A 14,769-nucleotide genomic window follows, 5' to 3' on the forward strand; every position below is an offset into this window, starting at 1 on the left:
TTCTGATTTGAGCTTAGATTTAAAACATCTGGCCTGTTATCAAATATCTCAATATGTAGTTGGATCATTGTACTTTTAGTGCAATTCCAATTATTTTAGGCTGTGCATATTTTAGGCTTGAAATATGCAAAAGGATTTAAGTTTGTTTTTAAATTCAAAGATTTTGCAACGGTAATGATGATAGAATTGTTAGCATTCACCATTATTATTACAATGAAGAATATGCAGAATAATGCAGTAACCCAGAAGTTCCTGCCAGTGATTCTACATTTCTTGATTGGGTGAACCTTATTGGTCCCCTTGATTGCAATCCTAAAGCCATCAGTCAATCAATGAAGCTTCCACTTGTCCACAATTAATGGCATGTAAAAATACTTCTAAAAGATATATGCTTTGTTGAAGATGATGTGAGTAGCTTTTAAATAATACCCTAACTTCATAATTATTGATATTTCAGCTTTTGTTTTGATCTAATCATGTATTTTATTGTTCATAATTTTAAAGTAATTGAAGATCAGTGATTTTTGCTTCCTGGGTTTCAGTCTTGAGAATGCTTTAGTGTGATTGGCTACTTACTTTGCTTGCTGATGTCACTGTCTGTGGGTGCTTGGAGGATCCCTTGACTTGGTGCCTAATTAAAGTGCTGTTTAGAAAATGAAACTAACATATAAAAATTGTTCTGTGCAAGTAGTTTTCTGCAGGCATTGCTTCACTGCTGACCACAAATTTCAGCCCTGTATCTTGTATTGAAAAGGTACAATGTAACATCAGAGCTGAAAAATGAAGAAACGTGCAGCAAGCATGAGAGGTTTTGAAATATGGTAGAAGGAAAGATGGTAGGAAATTCAATAACAGTACATTAACATTCTAACTTCCATTAATTAACAATTTTTGTTTTAAAATAGAAAGGCTGTGGAAGAACTTCTTACAGAGGCAAAGCGTGGAAAAGCCAGAGCTGAAACCATGGGACCCATGGGCTGGTAAGAATATGCCTAAATACATCCACTAATTAGAAAATAGTTCAAATTGAAGGATTAATATAATACAAATGAAAATTGAATCTTATAGTGCTGTACAATGTGTTTTTACTCTTGTACCTTTTAATAACATTTTAACTCATTTTTTCCCTGTTGGTATGATGATTGTTTGCCTGACTAACATGACTTATTTTCAAATGCCTATTTTATTCTATTTTCTAATCAAAGATTGATTGAATTAATAACTCTGGGAAAAGCTGATCAGTCTATTGTTAAGAGAGGAAATTTGTGTCATTATAGCATGAAAGTTCTTGGCCAAAGTAAAGAGGGCACTCAGAAAGATCCATTAAAGTAGAGATTTGCTAACATCATGGACAAGCCAGGAAAAAAAAGGTCAGTTAATCTAAGTTTGGTGCTGAGGAAATTATTAGAATTTTGAAGGACAGAATAAGGGGGAGCCAGGGTAAATAGCCAGAGGTCCTGTACAGAGAGTTCAGAGAGTTAGGCCATAAGTTGAAAAGGAAGTCTAGCAAAGAATAGGAAAATAATACACCTTAACACGTGGCTAAAGAGTTGGTATGAGGGGGAGGATTTCAGATTTTTGGATCATTGGGATCTCTGCCAGGGCAGATGTTTTAAAAAAAAAGGACGGTTGCATCCTAACTGGAAGTACACTAGCATCCTGGTGGGGAGGTTTGCTTGTGCAATTTGCGTGGTTTTGAACTAATAAGTCAGGGGGTTGGGAACCAAAGCAACATGTCAAAGTGATCAGAAGGTAGAACTTATTTAAAAACCTTGTACCTAAATGTGCACAGTATTCAGAATAAAGTTGATGAGCTGATGGCACAAATAGAGACAATTGGGTACGATCTGGTGGGGTTTACTGAAATGTGGTTAAAGGAAGATCAGGACTGGGAGTTATGTGTCCAAAGGTACTCAATATTCCAAAAGGATAAATAAATAAGGAGCAGGAGGTGGAGTTGGTTTCTTGGTTAAAGATGATATTAAGACTGTATTAAGAAATGATATTGGTGCTTGAGACCAAAATGTTGAATTAGTTTGAATGGAAATAAAAAGCAAGGAAAGAAACCTCTTGGTAGGAGTAATTTACAGGCCTCCGACCAGTACTTCCAAAGTAGCTCGAAGTAATAAACCAGGAAATAATGAGGGTGTGTAAGAAGAGCATAATGGTAATTATGGGTAATTAGAACATACATATTGATTGGATTATTCAACTTGGCAAGGGGAACTTTGAAGAGAGTTTTGTGGAGTGTATGCGAGACTGTTTCTTAGAGTAACATGTAATGGAGCCAATCAGAGAACTGGCTACTTCAGATTTAGTATTATGTAACGAGGAAGGATCCTTAAATGGTTAAGGATCCTCTTAGAAGGATGACCATAACATGCTGGAGTTTCAAACACAGACTGAAAGAGTAAAGTCAGAGTTGCAAATAAGAGTTTTAGCATTAGGCAAAGAGGCCTGAGGAAGGAGTTGGCCCAAGTGGACTGGGCAAAAATATTAAAGGGCAGTTGAAGAACAGTGGCAAATGTTTAAAGAGATTCTAAATACTCTCAATTAAAGTATATTTCTGAGAGGAAGAGGAATTATAAAAAGGTGAAAAATCATTCATAATTTGACGAAGTCAAGGATAATATAAAGGCAAAAACTAATGCATTTCATACATTAGTGCAAACGTTAGTCGTGCTCTGGAAAACTGGGAGAACTTTAAACGTCAGCAAAGGATTACTAGAAACAAAATCAAAAGAGCTAAGAGGAGCTATGAAAGGAAACTAGCAGAAAACATAAGCACTGATATCAAAAACCTCTACAAGTAAATATAAAGGAAGAGAATAGTGAAAGTCAATGTTTCATGAAACAGATGAGGTAATTATGGGAAACTCAGAAACATCAGAGACACCAAACCAATATTTTGTTTCTGTTTTCACAGTGGAAGATAATTTCTTCCCCAAAACTGCAAAGGCTATTGCAATAACTGAGGTAAGGTATTAAGTAAACTGATGAGATTAAATGTAGATAAATCCCTGGGGCCTGATTGCCTGCAATCTAGTATATTAAATGAGGTGGCAGTAGAGATCATGGCTGCATCAGTTACTATCTTCCAAAATTCCCTGGATTCTAGAAAGGTATCAGTGGATTGGAAACATGCTAATGTGATATCCTTTAGGCAAAAAGTGGGAAACGATAGAACAGTTAATTTGACCTCTGTAGTGGGCAAGTTGCTGGAGTCAATCATAAAGAAAGAGAGAACTGAACATTTGGAACAACAAAGCTCAATTCACCAGTGTCAGCATGGTTTCATGAAGGGCAAGTCATGCATGACACACTTGCGGGAGTTCTTTGAGGATGTAACCAGCAATGTAGATAATGAAGATCTGGTGAACGGTATATCTAGACTTCCAGAAGGCATTTGACACGATGCTGCATAAAAGACTGATTCAGAGGTTGAATCCCGGAGAGTCAAGTGTCGAGTATTGGCTTGGAGAGAGGATTCGGTGACTGATCGAAAGCAGAGAGTCAGGATAAATGGGTCCTTCTCTGGATGGCCGCAGGGTTCAATTGTTAGACCTCAACGATTTACATTCTATATAAATGATCTGCAAGCAGGGACAGAGTGTAATTTCAAGATGATACTAAAATAGGTGGGAAAGCAGGCAGTGACTAGGAGATAGAGTTTACTGATAGGCTTGGAGCATGGGCCCAAATCTGGCAGATGGAGTTTAATGTGGATAAGTGTGAGGTTGTCCATTTTGGCTGGAAAAACAGAAGGAAAAATTATTATTTAAATGGGAAGCAGAAGTGCAGAGAGATCTGGGTGTCTCTATGCATGAATAGCAGAAAGTGGGTATGCAGGTGCAGCATATAATAAGAAAGGCAAAATGGAATACTGGTATTCATTGCAAAAGGACTAGATTATAAAAGTAAAGTGTTTTTGCAATTATATAAGACGTTGGTGAGATCACATCTGGAGTATTGTGTCCAGTTCTTCTCTCCTTACTTGAGGAAGAATATGGTAGCACTGGAGACAATTCAGAGGAGGTTCACAAGATTGATTTCTGGGATGAAAGGGCTGTTGTGCAAGTTGAATAGCTTTGGCTTCTTCTGGCTGGAGTTCAGAAGAATATGGGTGGGTTGATTGAGGTATATAAAATACTAAAGGGGATTGATAAAGTGCATGTGGAACAGATTTTCCCCCGTGTGGAACAGTCTCGAACAAGAGGGCATAGATATAGAGTGGGCTCAAAACTGAGATGAGGAGAACCTGAGTGCAGTGGAGGCAGAATCAATCAACAGATTCAAGAAAGAATCAAGGGTGGCATGGTGGCTCAGTGGTTAGCATTGCTGCCTCACCACGCCAGGGACCCAGATTCGATTCCATCCTCTGGCGACTGTATGTGTGGAGTTTTCACATTCTCCCCATGTCTGCATGGGTTTCCTCCGGGTACTCCGATTTCCTCCCACAGTCCAAAGATGTGCAGGTTAGGTGAATTGGGCATGCTAAATTGCCCATAGTGTTCAGGATATGTAGGTTGGGTGCATTAGTCAGGGATAAATATAGAGTAATAGGGTAGGGGAATGGGTCTAGGTGGGCCAACCTTCTGAGATTTGGTTTGGACCCAGGTGACCTATTGGGATTCTATGAAATTATATGAAAAAAGAAATAGATGTTTCTGATAAAAAGCGGGATAAAGGGCTAATGGGAGCAGGCATGAATGTGGAATTGAGACCAGGATAAGATCAGCCATGATCACGTTAAATTGCAGAGCAGGCTAGAAAGCATGAATTACCTACTCCCATTAATTCCTTTGTTCCTTTGCATGGATTTGCAAATAGAAGATTAGATTTGAAATATTTGATTGCATATTTTGAGGAGGTAGCCAAGAATATTGATATGGATAATGTATTTGATGCAATCTAATAGACGTTTTCATAGGCTTTTGATAAGGTCCCTCATGGTAAGATGATGAAGAAGGCAACAGCCCATGGTATCCAAGGCAAAGTTGCACATTGAATCCAAAATTGGCTGAGAGGTAGGAAGCAGAGGTTGACAGTAGAAAGATATTTCTGTGACTAGAATTTCCAGTGGGATTCTGCAGGGCTCAGTGCTGTGACCCTTATTGTTTGTGGTGTACATTAATGGTTTAAATTTGAATATAGGAGTTATGATCAAAAGGCTTTCTGCTGACAAGAATATTGATTGAATTTAGGTTCACTAGGTTGATTCCAGAGTTGAGGGGTTTCGCTTATGAGGAGAGATTGAGTAGATTTGGATTGTGTTCATTGGAATTTAGAAGAATGATGGGGGATCTTATAAAAACATATAAAATTATGAAGGGAATCGATAAAATAGATAGGATGTTTCCACTGTTAGGTGAGACTAGAACAAGAGGGCATAGCCTCAGGATTAGAGGAAGCAGGTTTAGAACTGAACTGAGAAGGAACTTCTTCATCCAGAGGGTTGTTAACCTATGGAATTCCTTGCCCAGGGAAGTAGTTGACGCTACTTCAGTAATCACTTTTAAAGCTAAGGTAGATATTTTTTTGAAAACTAAAGGAATTTGGTAAAAACATGGTTAGGTGGAGCTGAGTCCACAAAAAGATTAGCCATGATCTTATTGAGTGGCGGAGCAGGCTCGAAGGGCCTGATAGCCAACTCCTGCTCCTGGTTGTCATGTTCTTGTGTTCTTATATAAAACATAGTCATAATGAAGAGGGCACCTGTAAATTTCAGGATATCAATGGACTGGTCAGGCGGGCTAAGCAGTGGCAAATGGAATTTAACCTAGGAAAGTGTGATGTAAAACAGTCTGAGGGGGCCAGTAAAGCAAGGGTTTATACAATGAATGGTAGTACCCTGGAAAATATTGAAAATCATAGGGACCTTGATTTGCATATCTGTAGATCCCTGAAGGTAGCAGGGCAGGTAAGTAAGGTTTTTAAGAAGGCACATGGGACACTTGCCTTTATAAGCTGAGGCACAGAATGCAAAGGAAGATTATGCTGTAACTATATGAATTGCTGTTTTGGCTACAACTGGAGTACCAAATGAAGTTCTAGTCACTGAATTATAGGAAGAATGTGATCGCATAAGAGAAGGTGCAGAGGAGATTTACTACCCGGATGCTGCCTATGCTGAACTATGAGGAAATATTGGATTGTCTGGGGTATATTCCTTGGATCAACAAAACTTGAAAGGGATCCTGATAGAGGCATGTGAAATTGAGGGTAAGATGGTGTGCAGAGGAAGCACTTTGTCCATTAATAGAATGGTCAATAACCAGGGAACTTACATTTAAAGTAAGAATGTGATGATGCTATCACTTTAAGAGGATATTTTGTACTGTAGAGAGGTTGTAAGGAAATAAGGAGCTGTCGCTAAGAAAGCAAACAATTGGTGTTGCCTTGGAGCAATGGAAGCCGTGTGTGTGTGGCCAGCTCTCTCAGACCAGGTTTTTAGGGTCTCAAAGCAGTTGGAAGTTTCAGTGACTGTCTCTTGGTAGCTACTCTCTTTGAATCTTCTCTTGACCTTTTTTCCTCCTGGATTGGAAAACTGCATGTAAGAATCTGGCTGATTTTTCATTTTTTTGCCAAAAGATGTGTTTGTAGCATGTTCCTATGTTGGAACAGTTAATTAGTAATTGTCACTATCTGTTATTCTGTTAAGTTTTCCAAAAGAGTTAAGTTATTCTAAATTCCTCTTTCTTTGGTTGTATTTTAACTACAGTGTTTAAATAAATTGTGTTTTGCTTAATATCGAGTAGTGTGACCAGTTGCATTCCATCAGGACACTTTATAATTGCCTTCAAAATTAAAAAAAATAGAGTCTAGGCTACCTCCTTAAAATATTTTGAGAGGGTCTGGTCTTGTCCATAACAACAAGTAGAAGCCTGAGAGGAAATTTGGGGAGGAACCTTTTTATTTGAAGTGTGGTGGGAGTCGGGAATTCACTGTCTGAAGTCAGAACCTTTCATTACATTTAAACAATATTTTGATCAGTATAATATGATCCTTGTTGACTGGTGCAGACATAGTAGGCTGAATGGACTCTTTCTCTCTGTAAATGAGAGAGTCTTTTCCAGACCCTTCAAAGATATCTTAACTCATCAACAATCTTTGCCACTGAAGAAGGGGTAGAGGATTAATTTGTGACAGCCAAAGATGAAAATTTAAAAACACCCAGATGCAGAAATGTGTACAGATAACTAACAATGTTGTCCAGCATCTAGACTCTTATTAAATGGCTACTGAAGTCAAGTTTGCACTGCCAGAAATAATTGCCTGGACTTTCTCTATATCTTAGAGCTGTAGCTTCCCTTAAGACTTTGAAAATGTTTGCCCCATGCTACATTTTCTCTAATGTCTTCGCCGCTGCACTGTTGTCTGAGATCTGTGCACAGCAGAAGCTTCTGAAACTGGAAATCGATGATTAACATGTGGATGCAATGTACACAGACCGTCCAAGAGGTTGCATAGCTTAAAGGGAATATTGTTTCCATGGCTTTTGAGGATGGGATAGTCAAAATCTACAGTAATAATTTATGGTTTCTAAATGTGGCAAAAAGACAAATGTGGTCTCCAGATCATTTTGGTGGACCACCTTCTATACAATACTATGTATACCAAACCAAACTGTAATTGAGGTACTTTTGAAGAAAGTGTCAACCAAATGAGTAGTCAAGTGTTCACATCCCATAGAGATACTACTGTTATGAAGAGGTTGTATTATTAACTTTTTGTTTGCAAATTCATCTTAAAGGATTGTGGACAGTGATGTATTTGAAAAGATTCAGGATATAACTGGACTATTTTTAAAGGTATCACAGAAAGAACACAAAGGGACATTTTTATTAAAAGGCACATCTTTGAAGTCAAATGACTTTAGCCAATTGTTTATAATTATTTACTGGAAATCATATCCCTGTGAGATGGTTGCCAGGAGATCATTTTTGTTTTCGATACAGTTCGGGATTCAGCCTGCTGAGGAAGACAAGCTATCAAGCTCTACCTCTGCCTTTCTAACAAAACCCTTTTAGGAGTTCAGCATGATAACTGAAATACTGATCTACCCATTCTCCTGAAAAATTCTGAAAGAGTTTTCTCAATGTTTCCTGAATAAACTACGTGCCAAGGTCCCAATCACAACAGCCTGTGTTTAGTGATAGCTTTCAATCCTGGCACAGGTGAAAGGTATCTTACACATGGTTAGCACTGCTGCCTCACAGCGCCAGAGACCCGGGTTCAATTCCCACCTNACCGTCCAAAGGTGTGCAGGTCAGGTGAATTGGCCATGCTAAATTGCCCGTAGTGTTAGGCAAGGGGTAAATGTAGGGGTATGGGTGGGTTGCGCTTCGGCGGGGCGGTGTGTACTTGTTGGGCCGAAGGGCCTGTTTCCACACTGTAAGTAATCTAATTACATATTTTATTCCTTTTCCTTCAAGAAATAACCATTATTATCCAAAATGATTTTTATCACAAATTAATATCTGCCAAGTAGGTTTTTTTCTGCTTTGTTCACATGTTTGGAAAGTATTTTGATGGGTAAATATGTAGAATTTCATATTTCAAACTGTGTGCTCATTAGTTTTGTATCTTTGTCAAAAATCTTGTTTTCTAAAAAAACTAATCATTTGTTATTTATTAAATAAATATGGATATTCTGAAACTAAACCTAATATATATAAGGTACATAATTGACCATATCTGTAACTGAATAAAACATTCAAATTTTTATTGTGACCAGTGTAGTAGTGGGAATGGAGGGAGACAGTATATTTCTCCAACTTCAGTCATGCCACTTCTAAGGATTTGTTCTCTGCAGATATGTGATGTGACAGAGGTCATGGAGCAGATCTCCTACATTCTCACCTGCCTGGATTTTAACTTTTTTTCATCCTCTGAGCACACAATTTCATTGTTGATAGCAAGTACATTTGGTTAAGTACATCCCTTATCTGCGTACTTGCAGATTTGGTTAGGAACCAAGATATTGTTCGGGTCCCTATGCAGAACAGTACACTCTGATGAATAATGAAATACAACTCCTCTTCGCTGATGAAAATTACAGTACAAATTGCAAAACTCTTTCATTTGTCCAATATTGAACTGAATAATAGATAATGTCTACTACCTTACAATGTGTTTGGTTCCATGCTTCATATATCTTTGAGGAATTCCAATCTATTTTAAAAACCTATGTCAAGGAGCTGTGTGCTTAATTTGTTTTTGGATGCTGCTGCATCTGTCAAAATTAATTATCTCTTGCTGTGAGATTTAATTCTTGAGTGGTTGGAAAGTTTCTGTAATTGTTTATTGGACGCCTGAGATACTAAGTGCATGGACATTCAAGTGAAATAGGTGAAGGATTAGTAAAATGCATGTTTATTTATGAAAACCATAAATTTAACATCTCTATTCAAGAAAAAAGGAAATGGAAAGCAGGAATATATTGGCCAATTAGGCTAACATCTGTCATTGAAAAAATGCTGGAACTTAATATGAAAGAACAGGGCTAGACAGGGCAAACAAACAAAGGATGTTCCTGATTACCAGGAACTGAAGAAACAGAGGTTACTGTCTAAAGATGCTGGATGGGCCAGTCAGGACTGAGATGCAGAGAATTTTTTTTTTACCCACAGAGTGGCAGGTCTATGTAATTCTCTGCTGCAAAAAGTAGTTGAGGCCAAAGCATTGAATGTTTTCATGAAGGGGCACAAATAGTTCTTGGGACTAAAGGGATCAAAGGGTATGGGATGAAAGCAGGATCAGGGTACTGAGTTGGATGATCAGCCATGGCCTAGCCTAGCCTAGCTGAATGGCCTAGCCCTGTTTCTATCTTCCTTGTTTTCTATGGAAGCAATAAGAGGACATTTAGAAAATCAAAATATAATCGAGCAGTCAACATGATTTTATGAAAGGGAAATCAGGTTTGACACATTGATTAGAGTCCTTTGAGGATGCAACAAGGAGAAAGGATAAAGATGATTTAGGACATCTAGTGTATCTGAATTTCAGAAATGACATTCACAAAGTACCAATTTAAAACATTACTACAAAAGATTTTAGCATATGGTGACCATATCTGGAATACTGGTTATAGTATTGGTTTTGGTTTTCTTGTTTATTTGATTGGAAGGAAAGTTCATGTTGATTCCTGGGATGACAGAATTGTTTCACATGGAAAGGTTGAGCAGGTTGGGCCTACATTTATTGGAGTTTAGTAGAATGTGTGGTTATCTTATTGAAGCATAATAAGATTATTATGTGGCTTGACAATGATGATACTGAAAGGATTTTTCCCTCATAGTATTGGAACAAGGTGGGTCACAACTTCGGTTTAAAGGGCCTCCCGTTTTATCTTAACCTTTGGAATTCACTACCTTAGCAAAACATTGGAGCCTGGTCATTTAATACATTCAGGACTGAATGAGACAGATTTTTGATTTACCATGGAGTCTGGAGAGCAAATTGAAACATGAAACTAAAGCCATCATCTGATCAGTCTTGACCTTATTGAATGGTGGAATAAGTTCAAGGGGTCATATGGCCCACTTTTGCTCTTGGTCTTGTGGAATGGCCTTCACTATTTTTGGAAATTGCAATTATGGTGACTCCTTTTCCCTACATAGCGCCTTTGAAATGTGTTATTATCTCCTCTACAAAATCTAAAAGCTGTTAGAGCTAATGGAAATATCATTCATGATTTATAACTTTTAAATGTTGAAATTTGGATTTCACAAGGACCTACTTACTTGAGTTGTTTTGCATTCAAATAATGGTCTTCTGAGGGATGCTGTGTCAATGAACATGAATTGCCACATCTCAATTAAAAGGATTTAGTTGGTAAATTGTGTATGTTATGACATTATATGGAGGGTAACTTCAGCGGAGCTGTTACCCTTAGCTATCCCCTTGAGTAGAATTGGTCAAAAAATACATATTGTATGAAATACAAATTGCAGATATCAAAGGAAACATCCAGGATCATGCCCTGTGATTGTTTTCTTGATTAATTTTAAAGAAAATAGCCCTTGCAATTATGATTTTTAAAATAATCGAATAGTTGCAACATATAGAGATGCCATTTAGTTGTTTGAGTCTGTGTCAGCTCTCTGTAAGAACAGGTTCGGTCATTCCACTGCTGCACACTTGCCCTGAAGCACTGAATATTTTTTTGTCTTGTTTAAGGTGCTTATGTAAATCGCTTTACAAAACCATGATTGGCTCCAATACATTCAGGTAGTACATTCCACATGTGACCAATCACCATATAAAAAATGACTTTCCTCATGACACTTTTAGTTCTTTTACCAATCACTTTCAATCAGTGTCCTCTAGGTCCACCATTAGGAATAAGATCTCTCTATTAATTATGTCTAGGCTCTTCATGATTTTGAACACCCCTATTAAGTCTTCCCTCAATCTTCACCAAGAATAATCACTCTAGCTTCTCCAGCCTACCTGTGTACCTAAAGTCTCTTATCCTTTTAAATCTTTTTTGTATCCTCTAAATAATCTTTGTATCCTTCCTAAAGTGTCTTGCTTAGAATTGAACACAATATGCCAATTTAAACTGGGAGTAAAAATAACTCATGATTTCCTTGTTTTAGTACTCTCTGTAACACACCGGATCCCAACTCCTTTTTTAACCACTGTCTTAGCCTGAGACGCTTGTGCATGTATAACTCCCTAGTCTCTTATTTCTTGCATCCTTTATAAAATTGTACTCTTCTCGTTTTCCAACCGAAATGTATCACCTCATAATTCTCTGCATTAAATTTCATCTGCGAAGTGTCGGACCATTTCATCAGCCTGTCAATGTCTCTTGAAATCTATCACAATCTCTTAAAAATCTGCAAATTTTGAAATTGTGCCCTACACACCCAAATCCAAGTTATTAAATATATCCAAAATAATAGTGGTCCTAAAACCCAATCATAGGAAGTACTACTATATATTCCTCCATTCCAAAGCACTAGCATTCACACTCCGCCCTAACTCTTAAAATCAGGCAACATAATATCCATCCTTCCTCTGTCCATGTTATTCCATGGGTTACAATTTTGCTGGCAAGCCTATTATGTGGTAATTTATGAGATGCGTTACCCTCATCAATACTTTGTTGCTTATCATAAATATTCCTGCTTTTTATTTTGGTGGTAGTTTGTTTAATTAGGGTCAATGGTCTTAAACTGGACCGAAAAAAATGTTTCGAAAGTAGTGAACAGTTTGAGCGTCTTGGGAGTCAACACTAGGAAAACAATGTCTAATCTAAAATGCTGCGAAAAAGGAAAGGTCAGTTCTAAGGACAATCGTCATATGATGATGTTTAAAGCTTTTGCTTTTAACTTGCAAATATTTCTAAATTTCAATACAGGAAATGTTTAGGTCTGTGGGTGATAAGATTTTGTGGAGCTTAAAGTGGTGTATTCCTGATAAAAGGAAAATTAGTAAGGTGTTGTTTATACTCCAGATGTATGCAATATCATCGATTTATAGTCTTGAAATAAAACTTCTTTGCAGGTTTCCCAGGCTCTGTTTTGCAAATCTCAACTTGTTCTTCACAGCCTTTATCCTATAAGTACACAAATTGCAATGTCACCAACACTTCAGTCCTTGTGATCTTCACTTGACTCTAAAACGCATGGAACACTGAAATTTTCTAAATCTGGACCTTTGCCTATATGGCAAGGTCCTGTTCTACGTCAAGTTTTCCAACCAGTCATCCTGCAGTGATTTTTTTTTTTCTAAAACTCTCTAAATTCACTATGCAATTAAATGTTTCGTCAAAACCCACTTTACCCCTGTAATTGATCAGCTTCCTCAGCCTATTTTTCCATTTAAAATGTTCACTTCATTAAAGGTGCTAGACAAGTATAATTTCTTGCATATCATTTATTGAAGTATATTTAGCTTTACCGTAAATTGTTTTGAAAGAATAAGATGCTCCACCTACTTGATAATTTACTCAAAATGTCACTTCAAGGACCTAAGGAGAAATTTGAATTCTTGAATGGAATAGAAACTTAAATGAAGATGCGGTTTTCAAATAGTTTAATGCAATTGTTTATATTTCTCCTTCTCAGAATAATAAACTATCTTACTTCGCATTTTTTAAAACAGGATGAAGTGTCCTCTTCCAGGAGCCAACAAACGATTTCTCATCAATACTCTTAAGAATACCATACAATCTCAACGACAAACATATGATCTGAGACAAAGGGAGGAGGTTAAAGATTCAACTCTAACTGAGAAGGAACAAAGGAAAAAGGAGAAGCATCACAAAAATAGCTTCCAACCTTACAAACCAGGATCAAAACCGAGGATGAAAGCTAGAAGGTCTCCTTCTCCACGGCGAAATGACTCAAAGAGAGGATTCAAAATGTACAAGAGTTCAAAAGATTATTGAAAACCTTTTGCATCAGCAGGCATCTAAGATGATTAGACTACAAAAGCAAGTCCAAATTAGAATAGAAATTAGTTTTTGCTTTGAAGAATTTCAAACATTGACCCAGAACAGTAACAACTGGCAAATACCTTCTTGGGCAGCATTCTAGCACACCATCCAGATTAACCAGACTACGTTTCGTGCAAACATTGCACTTATTTGTTCTACATAATTGCATTGGTATACAATATCACATGAAGAACTCTTAAGTGAAGCAGTATTTGACACAAAAACAAAGATTTGGTTGCTCTCATCAATAGTGGGGAAAAAAGCAGAAAGTGTAAAAACAAATGCAGAGATATTCTGTAGATAAAGAAGTTCTTAGCATCCTACAAAAATGGTATCAGTGGTTATTTATTAGATAAGTATTTTTATGGTAACATTATGGATTTGTATATATGCTTTTATTTATTTGTTGTTTTAAGCACTTTTAACTAGAAGAAACTTTTATTGTACACTTTTGACCTGATCTTGTACTTTTATACTTATCACCTTACAATTTTCGTCCTACTCATTTTGATGAAAAGAAAAATTGAGCTGGTTAATGCAGTGGTGGATAATCCTATCTGTTGACTGATTTTCATTGGTAATGGTTTATACTTTGCTACAAAACTCTCTACCAACTCTCTTAGACTGTTAATTTCAGCATATAGACTTTTAACATTAAAACATTATGTAGTTACCAATAATTCAGAATTTCATCATATAATGTATCCTTTCACATTGAAAATCTAGTTGAAGATGAGAAGTCTTAGATTGTCACACGTTCAGATAGATTTACTGCTGAAGTTGAAGATAGTGATTTTATCAGAAGCAATATATAACAATTAATAAGAGCAAAAACACAGCAAAAATTAGCTTACTTAATTATCAGAACATTAGTGAATTATTTAATTGGGTCTTTCTCAATATTGTTTAGTATTGTCTAGGTTTAATATTGTTAACCATACGTGCAGACTTTAATATTAAGAACTATGAATGGAGGAGGAAGAGGATCCGGTTATTATGACATGTAGAATATAAAATGAGGTTCTGTGGAGGGAGTTTGAGCAGCTATGTTCTGAGGTGTTGGATAGAACCTCAAAGTTATAATCTCTGATTATTACCTAAATCGCAAGCAAAATAACAATTAATTTTGGAATTTTTAAATGTATGGTTCAGTGAGTAAGGAAGGCAATTCAAGTCATTGGGCACCACCTTAAACACTGGAAAAAGGATTTCTTCTGTTGGGATGGCTTCCACCTAAAGTGAGCTGAGATCTGAGACCTAAATAATTGAAAACTAGGGCTGTAGATATGGCTTTAATCTGAAAGAGTGAGAAAGGAGGA

At 36.9% G+C, this 14,769-nt stretch overlaps 1 protein-coding gene across 1 annotated transcript; it reads left to right on the forward strand.

Moving 5' to 3' along the window:
- Positions 1–874: 874 nt before the first annotated feature.
- On the forward strand, positions 875–13,779 carry si:ch211-140b10.6 (protein POLR1D-like). The gene is made up of 2 exons (XM_043686581.1): positions 875–980; positions 13,117–13,779. Exons 1-2 carry the CDS (start codon positions 964–966, stop codon positions 13,400–13,402), a joined length of 303 nt encoding a protein of 100 aa, XP_043542516.1. The 5' UTR covers positions 875–963; the 3' UTR covers positions 13,403–13,779.
- The last annotated feature ends 990 nt before the right edge of the window (positions 13,780–14,769 follow it).

Source organism: Chiloscyllium plagiosum, unplaced genomic scaffold, assembly GCF_004010195.1.
Source record: "Chiloscyllium plagiosum isolate BGI_BamShark_2017 unplaced genomic scaffold, ASM401019v2 scaf_13087, whole genome shotgun sequence".
Classification (NCBI taxonomy): domain Eukaryota; kingdom Metazoa; phylum Chordata; class Chondrichthyes; order Orectolobiformes; family Hemiscylliidae; genus Chiloscyllium; species Chiloscyllium plagiosum.